The following is a 14,001-nucleotide window of genomic DNA, read 5'->3' as shown; positions in this document are numbered from 1 at the left end:
TGGTACTATTTGGTGGGAAAAGAGCCTTTACATTACAGTATTCAGAGGGGAAAACACCATACACACCATACAACCAGAGAAGGAGAAAAGAGTAACACAGTTCAGAGATTTTAATCCAACAGAACTGATCCAACAAAAAAACAACCCATGAGAGGGGGAACCATAAAGCATGACTCCATCCATAAAAGTGCATTTGAATGTCTTAATGTCATGCTTCCTGGGACATTCAACACGCAACATTCGCTTCCACCCATAATCTACTCCATGTTCAGTCAAACAAGTGAGTGCTATGTTGAGGATTATAGAGGGGGACAGACATCAGGTGACCTTCAGGGGGGGAAAGGGGTCTGATCCAGGACCTTCAGGGAAGAGGCTGTCGGCCCGGATTGGTCGTATTTACCTGCTCCTGATCTAGGCATTAATTTTGTCTTGGGGGATGCCGGTTGTTACAGCCGGGAGAGTTTGGTTCACTTGGCTGTGTGAAAGAAGCACATGGAGGTGGACACGCTGAGATCAGGAAGAGCTGTCCCACAGTGGGACAAAGTGGACAGAGTTACAGCTCTATGACTACAGAGGGCAGTTAGTGAGAGGGGCTGGGACACTACAGCAGACATGTGACTTCAGAGGTTAACTTATATACTCAGAGAACATCAGCATGGAGGAGAAGATCAGGGAAATGTACAGTCAAGTGTCCAGTGTGTAACCTTTATGAGGATTTAATGGCTGAAATTGAACAGAATACAAGAGTGTAATCGCTTTAAAGCACCAGTGTGTAACTTCTGTCTAGTGTTGCACCAGAGTCTCCTCACTCCTGAGTCTTCTGAATGGACAACGCTAACTCTATACTCTGTTCTCTTTCCACATTCGCGTCAGCATTCATCGCACTACCCTGTTCATGAGCGCCACACTTTAATCCTTATCCTAAAGCCCATTTTCAACATTTAATTTGACCTCACTCATGTTTCAGAGAACCACGCTTTAATCCTTAACCTAAAGTCCTCTTTTAACATTTTTTCCCCTCACTGATGTTTTAGAGAACCACACATAAATCCTAAAGATCTAAAGATTCAGGAAACTCAGGAAAATGCTTAGTGACTTTATAATTCAAGTGAGAAGAAGAAGCACATTTTTCCATATACTTACATTCAAATTGAGTCGTGGCTATTCTTATTTACTGTTTGGCTTCAGAATGAGACTTGCTGCAGACTTTTTTTAATGTAAATTGATTCATCATTCGATGTCACTCATTTTTACACACTGGACCTTAACATGACATTTGTATTTTTTTCTTAACGTGGAAAGAAGCATGAAAACATTCTACAGAAGTATGATACACAGACAAACAAATCATTAACCACTGACATCTAAAAAAGAAGAATACAAATGAAGCTCAAGCTGTTACTATGTTCAGTTCTTACCTGTAGGCGGCGCCGTTGAGCTCAGGGTGAACTCCCGGTTGATCCATAACGGCCCACGGTGCCGTGGTGACAAAGAACTCCTTGTTGACGCAGTTTCTTAGGCTGTCAGGGATACGACCTGTGCACACGAGCCAAACACACGACAGCAGTGACGCTCATTACCGTCAAATCAAACGCTCCAGAAAAGGCCACGACTTGTTACAGGAGATGAGTGACCGACCACACGAAAGTGTTGATGAGATTGGACTGACAAACACAGCCGGCCCGCATACACACACACATGCAAATTGAGCTCATTTAACAATTGGGATGTCGTCTGAGAGGCCGGCCCTCGGGCTCGGCTCTGCTCTGTGTCGAGAGGCTAATGATGACATCTATTAAGACGTCCAGATTTAATAAAGGCTGCACAGGGCCTATTGGAGTGGAAATGGGACATCTGGGAGAGAGAGACGTGCAACAGGTCACAAAGTGGAATGAAGCAGACGTGTTTGTGTGTTCTTGTATTTGTTAACTCCTTTTTTTTGGTAAGTACTGATCTTGTCAGGACCAGTAGTCCAAAAGGAGACCAAAACCTGGTCCTAATGAGGCAGAACTGCTCATGTTTGTGGCTATGTCTTTAATTGTTGGAAGCATTAATTTAGCCCGAGCTGGTTATGGTTAAGGTTAGGGATAATGTTTTGTTTGGGTTGTCCAAATGAATGGAATGTCTGTGTGATGATTTAATGTTTTGTTTGTGAGATTCTGGCAAGGGAAATTTCATTTTAATGTGTTTGTGTGACGGCGTTACCGGTGATGGCTCTTCGGATCTCGGTGGCAGCCGCCTCTCTCATCTCCAGGGATGCCTGCTCGCTGTACCAGGCTGTGTGTGGTGTGCAGATCAGGTTAGGAGCGTCTTTCAGCGGCCCCTGAGCAAAACTGTAACACACACACAGAGAAAACTAGATGTAGAGGATGTTACGTTCTTAAATTTACTCACATGATGAAAGCATTGCAGCAGACCTAAGACCCTGAGGAGTTGCCTGATCGAAAGAACTCGGTAAAGGAAAATCCACGTTAAATGTATGAATGTTTCAATCCACTGCGGTTAAGGAAATAGTGGAAGTCAAGTTCACCAACAAAAGCAGTAGGAGGTCCAAAAATGTAAAGCCCGGGTCACCAGAGAAGAAGGATATGTAGTCGCACCTTGATGATGTAAATAAACACCTGTGGTCAAGTCATAGATTGCTACAGGTTTGGTAGAACGTGGGGGGGAAGTGGCCCAAATGTATAATACTAGATCTTTTCTCATATATCTTAAACAGGAGTGCAACTTTAAGTTTGTACCACCTCGTATTAGTCGTGTGAAAACAAAGCGCTCTCTTATTCAGCCACATTAACATCTTTTGTTCTTCATTATAGATATCTGCAGCTTCATGTCAGTTTCAGTTTATTATGAATATCTTCAGTACAAATATTTACAAGTCACGATGAAAGTTTATTCCCTGAATGTGTTTCCATTGCACTGCTCCTCATTTGGCTTTTATCGACGCTCGTTAACTTTTCCACCTCCCTCAAGTGTGTGTAAAAAAAAACAGACCTCGTGAAACGGCAGATTCTGAAAACTAGATTACTACTGCTTTCATTAACTGCATTTTTTGCTGACAGTAGTTATTTGTTTTCTTTTGTATGTAAAATGACATTATAAGGAGAAGACGTCCAGATATTCGCGACTGCCCGTGTGCACCTGTGTATGAAGTGTAACGCCTCGGCGACGGCCTCAATCAGAGTTTGTGTCACGCCCGAGGGCCAGAGTTATGAAACACTGCCCTGCTGAGATATTGGGTCAGTGGAGCATGAGTTGGGTCTCTCCTCACGCAGCCAGTCAGCCAGAAACATGCAGCCTTTAAAGCGCCTAACTGCCCCGACAACACCAGTTTCCCCCCTGAGACAAGGAACATGGTTTTTAGGCGGAGGTGGAAAAGTGGCAGGCACATCCAGCTGTGAAAGTGAGACATGGAATAATAGTAAACACTGGCTTTTTCATTTTTGTTAAAGTAATAATAAATGAGGACAATTCATTTACACGTAATCCTGTTTTCTTTCAGGATTTTATTTCTCGTTCTTTAAATAATTTAACACGCGTCATTTAAAATTCATTCACTCCCTAAATGGCAAAAATAGTCAAGACACAATTTGGTTAAAATGAGCACAAAATGTCTCTTGTCTCATGAATTATTACATAAATACACAGCACTGCAATCATTACAGGTTAAAGTTTACATTTGTGCAGTGCAAATGTAATTGTCATTTATTAATATTTATGAGTGTAAAAGACACTCAACTGAAATGTTTCTGTCTAAAAATGTCCCACATGGAAAAGTCATAGTTTACATTAAAATAGAGACATGAATTGTTATTAAAGGACTTTCAAAATTCAACTAGTAAGACCTGTGTATAATCATGACATTAATTTCATATATATTTGTACAATTTCACTGCGATTTCTTAAAAGACCAGCACTGTCCACCTAAATACGTAGAACTTCAACTGTCCTCAATGTCAAACTGCATAAATAAGTGTTCAAAATATCAAGTATCAAGTGAATGAAATGGTTTCATGAAATAACATCTAGTTCATAAAGAGAACTTTACATTAAATCAGGAAACATGCAGGGGCATGTTTTCGATGTTGCCCTGGTAACAGCACACCTGAATCAAATGAGCGGCTCGTTATCAGGCTTCAGCAGAGCTCACTGACGAGCTGATCATTTGAATCAGGTGTGTTGGAGCAGGGCGGTGTTCCCCGAGGACCAGGGTTGGGAAACACTGCAGATCAAAGTCGTGTCCTCACTTTATGACAACTCTGTCTGATTTTTACATAATTCTGGAAAGAAAACCAGGCATATAACAGCCAGCTATAACCTTGAGGACCTCCATTCCTCGCTTCGATCTGGATGCAGCGGTAGGACACATGGTCTCATAAGCTCAATGTTTGTGTAACTTAAAGATGCAGAGTTTAACTTTTGGTCAGACAGAAGCAATGTGACTATTGTGGTTATTTGTATTCTGCTGAAACGGCATTGATTGTGTGAATGTTTGAAAATGGTCAGAATGGAACAGGCATTTGTTTATTGTGTGTTAATACTTTGTGTTTTGATAAAAAAAAAAGACAAAACGATAAGAAGTACTGTAGATGTTACAGTCTCCTCAGTTCATCGCTGAATTTGAATGAAGTCAAAGGTCACACTATGTTTTTATATATATATATATATATATATAATTTTAAATACAGTTTGCGTCTATTGTCGCTTTCTCGCAGTTTTATCTCGCAGGACTTTATTTTTTCTCTCCGCTGTGGCTAAACGTTTGCTTATTGTGGCAAATTGTCAGACTTCTCTTGCATATCATAGGGTCTTGACCTTACTCTGCGAAATGCTGAAGTTGTGATTTGGTGCTATACAAATAATTTAAATTGATTTCCTATCGAGGCAACTCGGGCGCATTAAAATAGGAAGGAAAAAAAACAAAACAAGCACTTTTTGCTGGACCTCAGCTCAGTGAACTTGTCCACTAACAGACAGGAACAAACTGGGATTTCCATCAGCTGCAGGGCTGTGAAGGAGCATCTTAAAGTCATCACGTCTGCAACTGTTCCTCTCCTCATCTGTTTGAGCTTCTCTGCCGTTGACAGCTCGGAATTTGCTGCTTTCTTTTTTCTTTTTTTTTCCTTCCTGCTCATCCATTTATTCCATTGTCTGTCACTGTCTCTCTGAATGAATTCACTTGTCAGCCTGGCTTTGATTTTGAAGATATGATGATAATAATAATAATAATAATAAACAGCATTTCTGCGTTAAAACATCTTAAAAGGACAAGACTTATAATAAATATTGAGTTTAGCGTACTTGCATTAGCCAAAAATGTTTACAACACTGAAAATCTGTATTTGTATAATTGTCCGTTTCATCCAAATGTCAGAGTGAGGAAGGAAATATTTAATCCCTATAGTTAGCCGGTGTGTTGTCTGCTGTTTGCATTTAATGTTATATATTTGTCACTACTGGATCACGACTAATCGTTGCTCTTCCCATAAATCGCAAACGCACATGGAAACCAGTTGAGACAAACGTGCAAACTGCTTCCCAAAGCCATCCAACTCCTTCTAACTTTGTTATTGGAAAAGATGATGAAAAGTCACCTGAAGGGCTCAGTCTCATGGACGTCTAAAGCGGCTCCACGTATCCTTCCCTCCTTCAACGCCTGGGCCAAAGCTTTCTCGTCCACCAGACCTCCTCGCGCAGTGTTCACCAGGAACGCGCCCTGGCGCATCTGTCGTGCACAAAACCGAAACACACAAAGGAGTCAACACAGGAAAACAGACATGCCATCATTTATGCACTGCATTAAGATCAGATGTGTGCTTTTTCTTTCTTTTTTTTAAAGCATCTGTCAGCCAAATAAATCTGTGTGATCTACAGCTACATCAATCTGCTCTGAATGTTTACAATTCAGGATCTTGAAACGCATTACGCTGCACACAAATGGACACACACACGTACAAAGACCCAGGTGACATGTGGCAGCTGTGGAAAAATAGCTGCCACATGATGTGGGACAGAGACGAGTCTGAGGCAAAACCAGAAGACCAAATAAAGAATGAGGGATGAGCTGAAAGACGAGGCAGTGCCACCACCCCTCGATGCTTATGCGGGGGGGAGGCACAACAAAAAGTCTAAGAGGGAGGGAGGAAAAAAAGAATTGAATGAAAATGCTCAGAAGAAAGTAATCCCTTAATCTTGACAAAAGCTGAAATGCAGGGGCATGAAAAGCCTTATGCTGACAGCCAGGCTTTTACTTGGCCTTGGCGGTTTTTGACACAGAAACAAACGCACTCCTGCACAGATACCTTAGTGAGGACACTCATTCCCGAGCCCCTTACCTAACCATCACAACCCTAACTCTTAATCTAACCATGAACCCTGAAAAAGACATCGAAAATTGTGAAGACCTGCCAAATTATACTTCCTTTTTATGGCCTTGTTGGTCCTTGAAAAAAATATACACACAAGTACACACACACAAAGAATCTTTTTGGAAAGGAACTGCGTTTTCACCGCAGCACTTTAAAGGAGAATCCTACGTTCTGGAAAAAATATCCAGACTTAACTAGGTTAGGCTGTTCCCCTTCACCCACACCAGCTTGAAATTCAAAAGTAAAGAGACCATGTGTGCAGTTCCGCCGCTTCCCTGCAGGTGTCACCCCAGGCGGCGCCTCCACATGGGAGAAATGTACTCAGAAGTTTTCCTCTCTCAGCGCTCTCGGCCCCCTGCTGTGCAGCCGAGTCGATATATTTGCTGTAGCCATGAGCTGGTGCTAATTGCATTTGACAGAGCAAAGGAATGTATTTGTGTCCAGCTTTGGTGGAGATGAAGATAAAGAGCAGGGAATGTGCAGGCTGTTGCTGCTGTATCCTCTCTCTCTCTCTCTCTCTCTCTACAGACCAGAATAGTCTTTGCGACGGCCTTCAGGCTGACACAGTAATGATACACCAGCAGCTCTGCTTGTCTACCTGCTACAAAGCACAGCATTAAGCTCAGGTCAGGCCACAGCTGCTCAGCAGCATGTCCGCCCTGTTTTAGGCGTCTTAGTACCTGTTTGATGGTGAAGTCGTTGATGAGGTGGTGGTTGTGTTCGTTCAGGTTGCAGTGTAGGGAGACGCAGTCGCTCTGGTAGAGCAGGTCCTGCAGGGTGTAGACGCGCTGGACGCCCAGCGAGCGCTCCAGGCCGTCCTGCAGGTAGGGGTCATAGAAGATGACGTTGAAGCCGAACACCTTGGCTCGCACCGCCACGGCCTGGCCCGAGCGACCTGAGGAGAAGTAGACGGCGCTTATTTATGGACGCAAGTTGGACACAAGGAGCACAGCTGCTTCCTTGTACTGTATGTTTGTAGGTGTTTAGTCAATAAAGTTATCTGGACGTGTTCTCTGAGTGATGTAAAAGAATTGGAAATGGATTCTGACATCTATTTATCTATATATGTATCTAATATTATCTATATTATACTATCTACATATCTATAGCTGATATTGTCTGTTCATGTAAAACTTTTTTTGAGGACTGCTGATACAACTATAACTGCAGTAATGTCAGAAATTGACCAAAAGATTAATTAACAATGTATTTTGAATTATTCAATCATTACTACACTATCGTCGATTGATTGTTTCATAAAAAATCTAAAAACAAGTGAATATGTTCGGGACATTTGAGCAGATTCTGAAACGCCATGGATCACTGTTCTGACATCAAACCAATAATCAAGAAATGAATTTGACAAATCAAGCACTAATGAAAATAGCTGTTGTAGGCCTAGATTAAACAGTAAACACACCAGAACAAAATTGTTGTTAATCTCAGGGAGTGAATTAATCTCAAATGAAACAGGAAAGAGCAAAATACTGTTAAAAAAACAAACAAAAACCCAACAGTTTAACCGAAGTTCTGCAGGTACAGAACAGTGTGAAGTAACTTGTCTCTGGTTGAGGCTGTGAGACTTTCTGTCTCTCAAAGCCATTTGTTGTGTAGGTGGTGAATGTCCACTCTGCTCCTGCAGCAGCAGCAGAGTGAGAGAGTGAGAGTTATGGGCAGTTGTTGCTGGTGAAAAGAATCGATAAGGTCCTTCACAGTCTGAAGGTTCTGTTTCAGTGATGGAGCTTTATGTCTGCCTCTTTGGCTGAGGAGAATCAGCAGCTGCATTAAGACTCAGTCATTCTCAAAGCCGTCATCTTAACTAGTCCTTTTTAAAACCATGATGGATTATACAGCTGCGATTGGAGATTATTTCCATTACATTTTCATTACACTGTCCCTCAGCCAGCGACTTGAGTTACTTTATCTCTACATTGCCCACAATACAGTTTGACACCACACAGAGCATAAAGATGTAGCTGCTGTGTTCAGCTGCTGGTTTTAAGTGAAGGTTAAACTCGTAAATCTATATTTACTAGAGTATTTGCAGTTTTCCTGTTGCTACAGTAGGATCTGATTTAACGAGACTGCCTGTGTGGAGGATTTAAAGATTGATATATACATTATTAATTTATATTTTTGGTATTTTAAATCTCTCTATATTCTCAATTCTGATGCACTTACGCTGCACTACATTCTGAAAAGTGCTATTATTTTTTGACCTGTTCTTTTTTGTTGTTGTTGGTGTGTGTGCGTGTCTGCGTGTGATTACAAAATGCAATCTCGCTTGGGTTAGAGGTTCTGAGTGTGGCAGTGGGCGAGTAGGACCCTGGGAGCCGGTATGGTGCAGACACTGAGCTTTGGTGCGGGGTTAGACACCTCCGGGTGTTTTGTATAAATGTCTTCGAGAAGGCATGTTACAGAGAACTTTAATAAAAGTTGCTCATTGTTGTATAGTTGTGTTCCTCCACTGTGTCAATGTGATGACATCATCAAACGACTACTTCGACTTGATTGACTTTACTGATTTAAAGTCTTTAATGGCCTTGTTTACACAATGTCACACAATAATGAGACTCACTGTGTCTCTTAGTGCAGTGGACGTTTACACCTCGTGTCCCCCAGCAACATTCCCTCGCTGCACACAGCAAGTGGTTCGTTTTATGTCAGGACAACGCTGCCCTCGTAAAGCGAGACAACCGCAAGCACACTGGCGTATGACTGTCGACACAGAAGTGCCGACATAAAGTTTAAGAAGTGAATTTTACTGCTCAGTTTGTTGGGATTAACGCTTCCTTCTCTCTCAGGCAGGTCTGAAAGTATTACCTGCCAGGGCCTGTTTTCAGATGAATTTTACACAATTATAGAATAATAACCTCAATATCTATAACAAAAAAATGACCAAAACCTGCAGACAAAAGTGTCTTCTATCACTGCTGGAGATGTTGTTATAAATGAAGAATGAATGAATGAATGAATGAATGAATGAATGAACCAGCACAGTGAAGCTGTGGTTGAAAACATTGAGCGGAAAAGTCACCGAGGTGAAAATGATCTGCGGCTCAGTCACATGGACGACCCCTGTTTGTGTTTGCGCGGCCATTTGATCCATTGTTAATATAATTGTATGCTATTGACCACAGCTGCTTTAACTGGTTTTAATCATTTCAGGCTGCCACAACACAAAGATAGAAAGCTTCTCTTTGGGGTGAAATTATTCATGAAATGCTCGATCGATGCGACCAAACCCAGCCGGTCGCTGACAGTGACGTCATGGATGTCCAAACTACCTCTGTGATTAGTTTCTCATCCATACCACATATGACATAGACTGGACATGAGTGTGTGAGAGTGAACTGGGTCTTTAAGAGTCTTTAAATTCAACTGTAGCTGCAGGATGTGACGGTGCTGTTTGAAGGACGTAAAACTACAATGGATTAAACCATAATACATCAAAAAAGGAATTATAAAAAGAATATTTTAGTGTTTCTATGAGTGTAGAGGCCTTATAGGTTGGCATGGATGTTACTTTCGTGTCTATTGTCGCCACAGAGCGAGACATGTGTTGTTGTTTTCTCACATGTGTGGATGCAGCCTGCAGAGCTGTGCAGATGTCTGTACGACTGTGAAGAGTCCTGCAAACAAACACCAGGAGGAGGTATTCGCTCTCCTCAACCTCCCACTGGCAGGAGACACTGTGGTGGATGGAGACAGACTGAGCCAGAGAGGCCAGGGCGAGGGGGGGGCGGACTGGATGAGGAGAAAAGAGATCGCATGTGTGCGTGTGCTTGTATTTGTTACCTCTTTAGGATCTTTTCTGGCATAAACCCTGACCCTGTCAGGACAATCAGTCCACAAGGAGACCAAAACCACCTCCTCATGAGGAAACGGTTAAGTTTGGAGCTGAGACTTGAATTGTAGTTTGATTGAACTGATTATGGCTGAGGTTTTGCGTTTGTTTTGTGTGTCCTCAGAAGAAAAGCCGCGCAAACCTGTGTGTGTGGTGTATGTGGACACAGAGATAAGGTGGCACTCTGGGAAGGTTTTTAAGAAGACAGAGTATCTGTTAGCCTGGTGATGTCGAGACAGGACAGAGTGACGCACAAATGGCAGTAAAACCACACACACACACACACACACACACAGAAGGACATGCACACAAGATGTCGAGGGATCACATTGACGTAGACGAAGAAAAGTCAAAATCCGAAGAGGAGAGACGACTGGGATGTATAATGGCGAGCATTTGAGCAGTGGGATGAGAGAACAGTGTGGCAGAGGAAAGGAAGTCAGCCCGGAGGGAGGTGAAACAGACAACCTTGAGATAATCTGTGGGGCGGGCAGAGGGAGAAAAATAACCTTATCAGGACAGGAAAGCAGACAGCACAAGGAGTGGGGAGAGGATATGAAAACGGAGAGGGAGGAGGAATTAAAGAAAATAAGAGCTGAGGTAAGAAGGCGTTCGAGTTTAAAGGCTGGAGAGATACTCGGCTTCGTATTTACCGAAGCCGATGAGGCCGAGGGTTTCACCGCGGATGCGGGCGGCGCCGGACGCCACCTCGCGGATCTGCTCCACACTCTGGACCCGTGTGCCCTCCCGGAGAGCCTGGTAGAGCCAGGTGTTTCGCCGGTACAGGTTGAGGATGTGGCACAGGGTGGAGTCCGCTGTCTCCTCCACAGCTGCCGAGGGAATGTTACAGACTGCAATTCCTAAGAAGGGAGAGTTAAAGAGTTAAAAAAAATGAAGCATGGAGCGAGAAAATATCAATTTAAATGACAGTATTCATTTGTCCCGTTTAATTACAAAACAATTAAAGATACAGGAGTGTTGACACAGAGGTTTGTCTTACTTCAGAGAACACAGTGTGTCAGCTTATAGACATTTATTTAGATATAGCGATATGACTCAACTAGGTGTGTGCGTAATTGTATACACTTGGTTTATTGTCCAGTCCTACTCTTCGTATCTATCAGCACATCATCAAATTGATTTGGATCTGAGCCTGAAGAGCTATATAAAGACACGGAAGAAAAACGTCATTGTTTAACAAAACAACAAGAAGATGTGATCCTGAACAAACCCCCATTCTGTCTTAACTTAACATACACTTAACACTTTACACATTTACATATTTCCCCCCAGTAGCTCCTGAGTGTGTTGCATTCAGGGAATTCAAACTTCACGACCCTGTGGTTTTACCTCACTTATCTTCCACAACACGGTGTTTTACTGATTTATTAATTTCACTCAACACTTAAGCACTCCTGCCTGCCCTCACTCTCCTCTAATGTCCTCATCCTTGCCCTCTATCTCACAGTAACAACACACTCTTGTCTGGAGAGCGAAATAAAAAAATAAAAAAATAGTACGTTCAGTGAATGGCCCCTTTTCTTCTTCTTCTCCCCGAGAACTGCCGTCATATCAGCGCCGTCTTCTCCAGGCACGATAGCTTTTTGACTCCTACGTTACGAGGCAGAGCGCCTTTTGGTGAGTGGGTGGCCGTTCGACACAGTATCTCGTCTTGGCAGGGAAATGGCAAGGCTTTGTCAAACATGATGTTTGAGCTGCTATCCAGCTGATATAAGCACGGGTGGCAGTTCAGAGGGAAGCCTCAACTCTCCTCTCGCCGTGTGGTTTTCACCTTTCTGTCAACATTACAGCTCACCATTATAAATCCATACTGTGGAAAACTAAGGGAATGGTAAACGTTCCAAAACCAGCCTGCCTTTTGGCAAAATCAGTCGAATCAACCCCCCACCTCTAGATTCACCTACTCCATCAGATACCGGAGCCCGAGATGTCGTAGATAATTAACAGACGTGCGAATGATCAAACGATCAAACATCCATCCATTCTGCCTCCCGTGAAGCGATCGATGCAATGTGGGATACGACAAACTTACTTCAATCTATTCTAAGCCACAAGGAACAAATTCATTAGTAAGGAGCAGAACGAAACACTAAAACACATTTTAAGCAGTTACAAATGTAGAAAAATCCCTTTTTTCCACTTCACTTTCTGACTTACACGCCCCCCAAAAAATGTGATCAAATTCTGTTATAACTCAAACAAACAAACAGACACTGGCAAAAAAAAACCTCCTCCGTGAACCTCCGAGGAGGAGGAGCAGGAGGCAATAATGTGTCGCACGTTATGAGTTTGGAGAGTTCGTACCCAGCTCTCCAGCTGCCTTGATGTCGATGTTGTCGTAGCCGCTGCCGATGCGGATGATGATGCGCAGAGCTTTGAACTTTTCCAGGTCCTCTCTGGTCAGAGTGATGGTGTGATACATCATGGCTCCCACGGCCTCGTTGAGCACCTGCAGACACGAGTGAATGACGAACAAGTGCTTCATTAATCTGTCTTTGTTGTGTTCATCCGTTCATTCATTCATTCATGCAGACTATGGAACATGGCTATTAGCCCATTATAGTGGTTATAATGATCATAAGATCACATTGTTCTGCCGTGACGGTGGACATGTAGCTGAGAGGTTAGGAGGGGAGGGGGACACACACAGCAGACATCACATGGTCACCAGAACCACACTGACACACTGTCCCTTTTACAGACCTGAGCTGCCAGTGGAAACAAGTCATTATATTGTCTACTGCACAGTCATCACAATTGCACTCAAAAGATCCGGACAATTGACTACACAGGAAAAGGTCAGGGTGGCAGATGATGGCGGCGAAAAAACCTCAAGTTATCACAGCGTGTCGTAGGTCAAAGACATGCTTGAACTCCGGTTACTTTTCACCTATTTATACACCGGCGGTGACGGGGAAAATATCACGACACATTCATTCATCGCCATGACCTACATGTTTCTGAACTACAAATCCCGACTGTTCCACATCACATCACGCATTTATTTGCTCTGTTAATGTTTGTTACACACTTTTTTTCTCGCTGGATCAGACCGTCTATGAACAGATGGTGTCATACATGTTGTAAAGAAGGCTGCAAGTGTTTCTCCAAGCCAAATGCATCATCTCAGTGCTTTATCACAACTATACTATAGTTTTCCTAACTACTGGGATGCTAGACTGATATTTTAATTTAAAAAAAATTCATCTGATTAGGGCCTAATCAGATTTCATTACCAATTGTTGCATCTCTACTTTACAGCTCGAGTTAAGACAGATAAGACAGTAATGTGAACAGACGTTAATGGCAGAATACTGCACTGAAACCTTTTCTTACGGTGATTTTGCTTTCTTTATGGCGAACACGCATTGAGTTTTTTTTAATATATTTATACATATAATCATTGTACTGTGACATCATCATCAAGGGCAAGATATTGCAAATCGTAAACACAAGTAACTCTTGTGCGACTGCTCTCTCTCCGAACATCATTCAAAGTAAAAATGTATTTAAAACGGGAAACGACACAACCTTTATTTAAACTGAACTCTGCAATTAAGGCAGAAAGGAACGTAGACTGTGCTGACTGTGTGCATTTCAAACTATATAATCCAGATGATAAACATCTCTCAAAGTTTGGTGATGCCGTTTGAACTGTTTCTAATCAAAATGAAACCCCTTCATCCATGTTCATCATCATCATTTGAATTTCCTTTACATTCAGTTACAATCCTTTGTGGTTTCCCGGCTGAGAAACAACCAAAA

At 42.5% G+C, this 14,001-nt stretch overlaps 1 protein-coding gene across 1 annotated transcript in view; it reads right to left on the bottom strand.

Moving 5' to 3' along the window:
* Positions 1-14,001, bottom strand: part of ctbp2l (C-terminal binding protein 2, like) — a 47,277-nt gene that overhangs the window by 2,913 nt on the left and 30,363 nt on the right. Inside the window, 6 exon segments of the mRNA XM_044014359.1 lie at positions 1,419-1,536; positions 2,206-2,333; positions 5,595-5,725; positions 7,049-7,263; positions 10,869-11,075; positions 12,541-12,685. Coding sequence (XP_043870294.1) covers positions 1,419-1,536; positions 2,206-2,333; positions 5,595-5,725; positions 7,049-7,263; positions 10,869-11,075; positions 12,541-12,685 — 944 coding nt within the window.

The sequence above is a fragment of the Solea senegalensis genome, linkage group LG18 (genome assembly GCF_019176455.1).
Source record: "Solea senegalensis isolate Sse05_10M linkage group LG18, IFAPA_SoseM_1, whole genome shotgun sequence".
NCBI classification, from domain to species: domain Eukaryota; kingdom Metazoa; phylum Chordata; class Actinopteri; order Pleuronectiformes; family Soleidae; genus Solea; species Solea senegalensis.
Note: the sequence above shows the minus strand (reverse complement) of the source record. Positions and strands in the feature narration are given on the sequence as shown.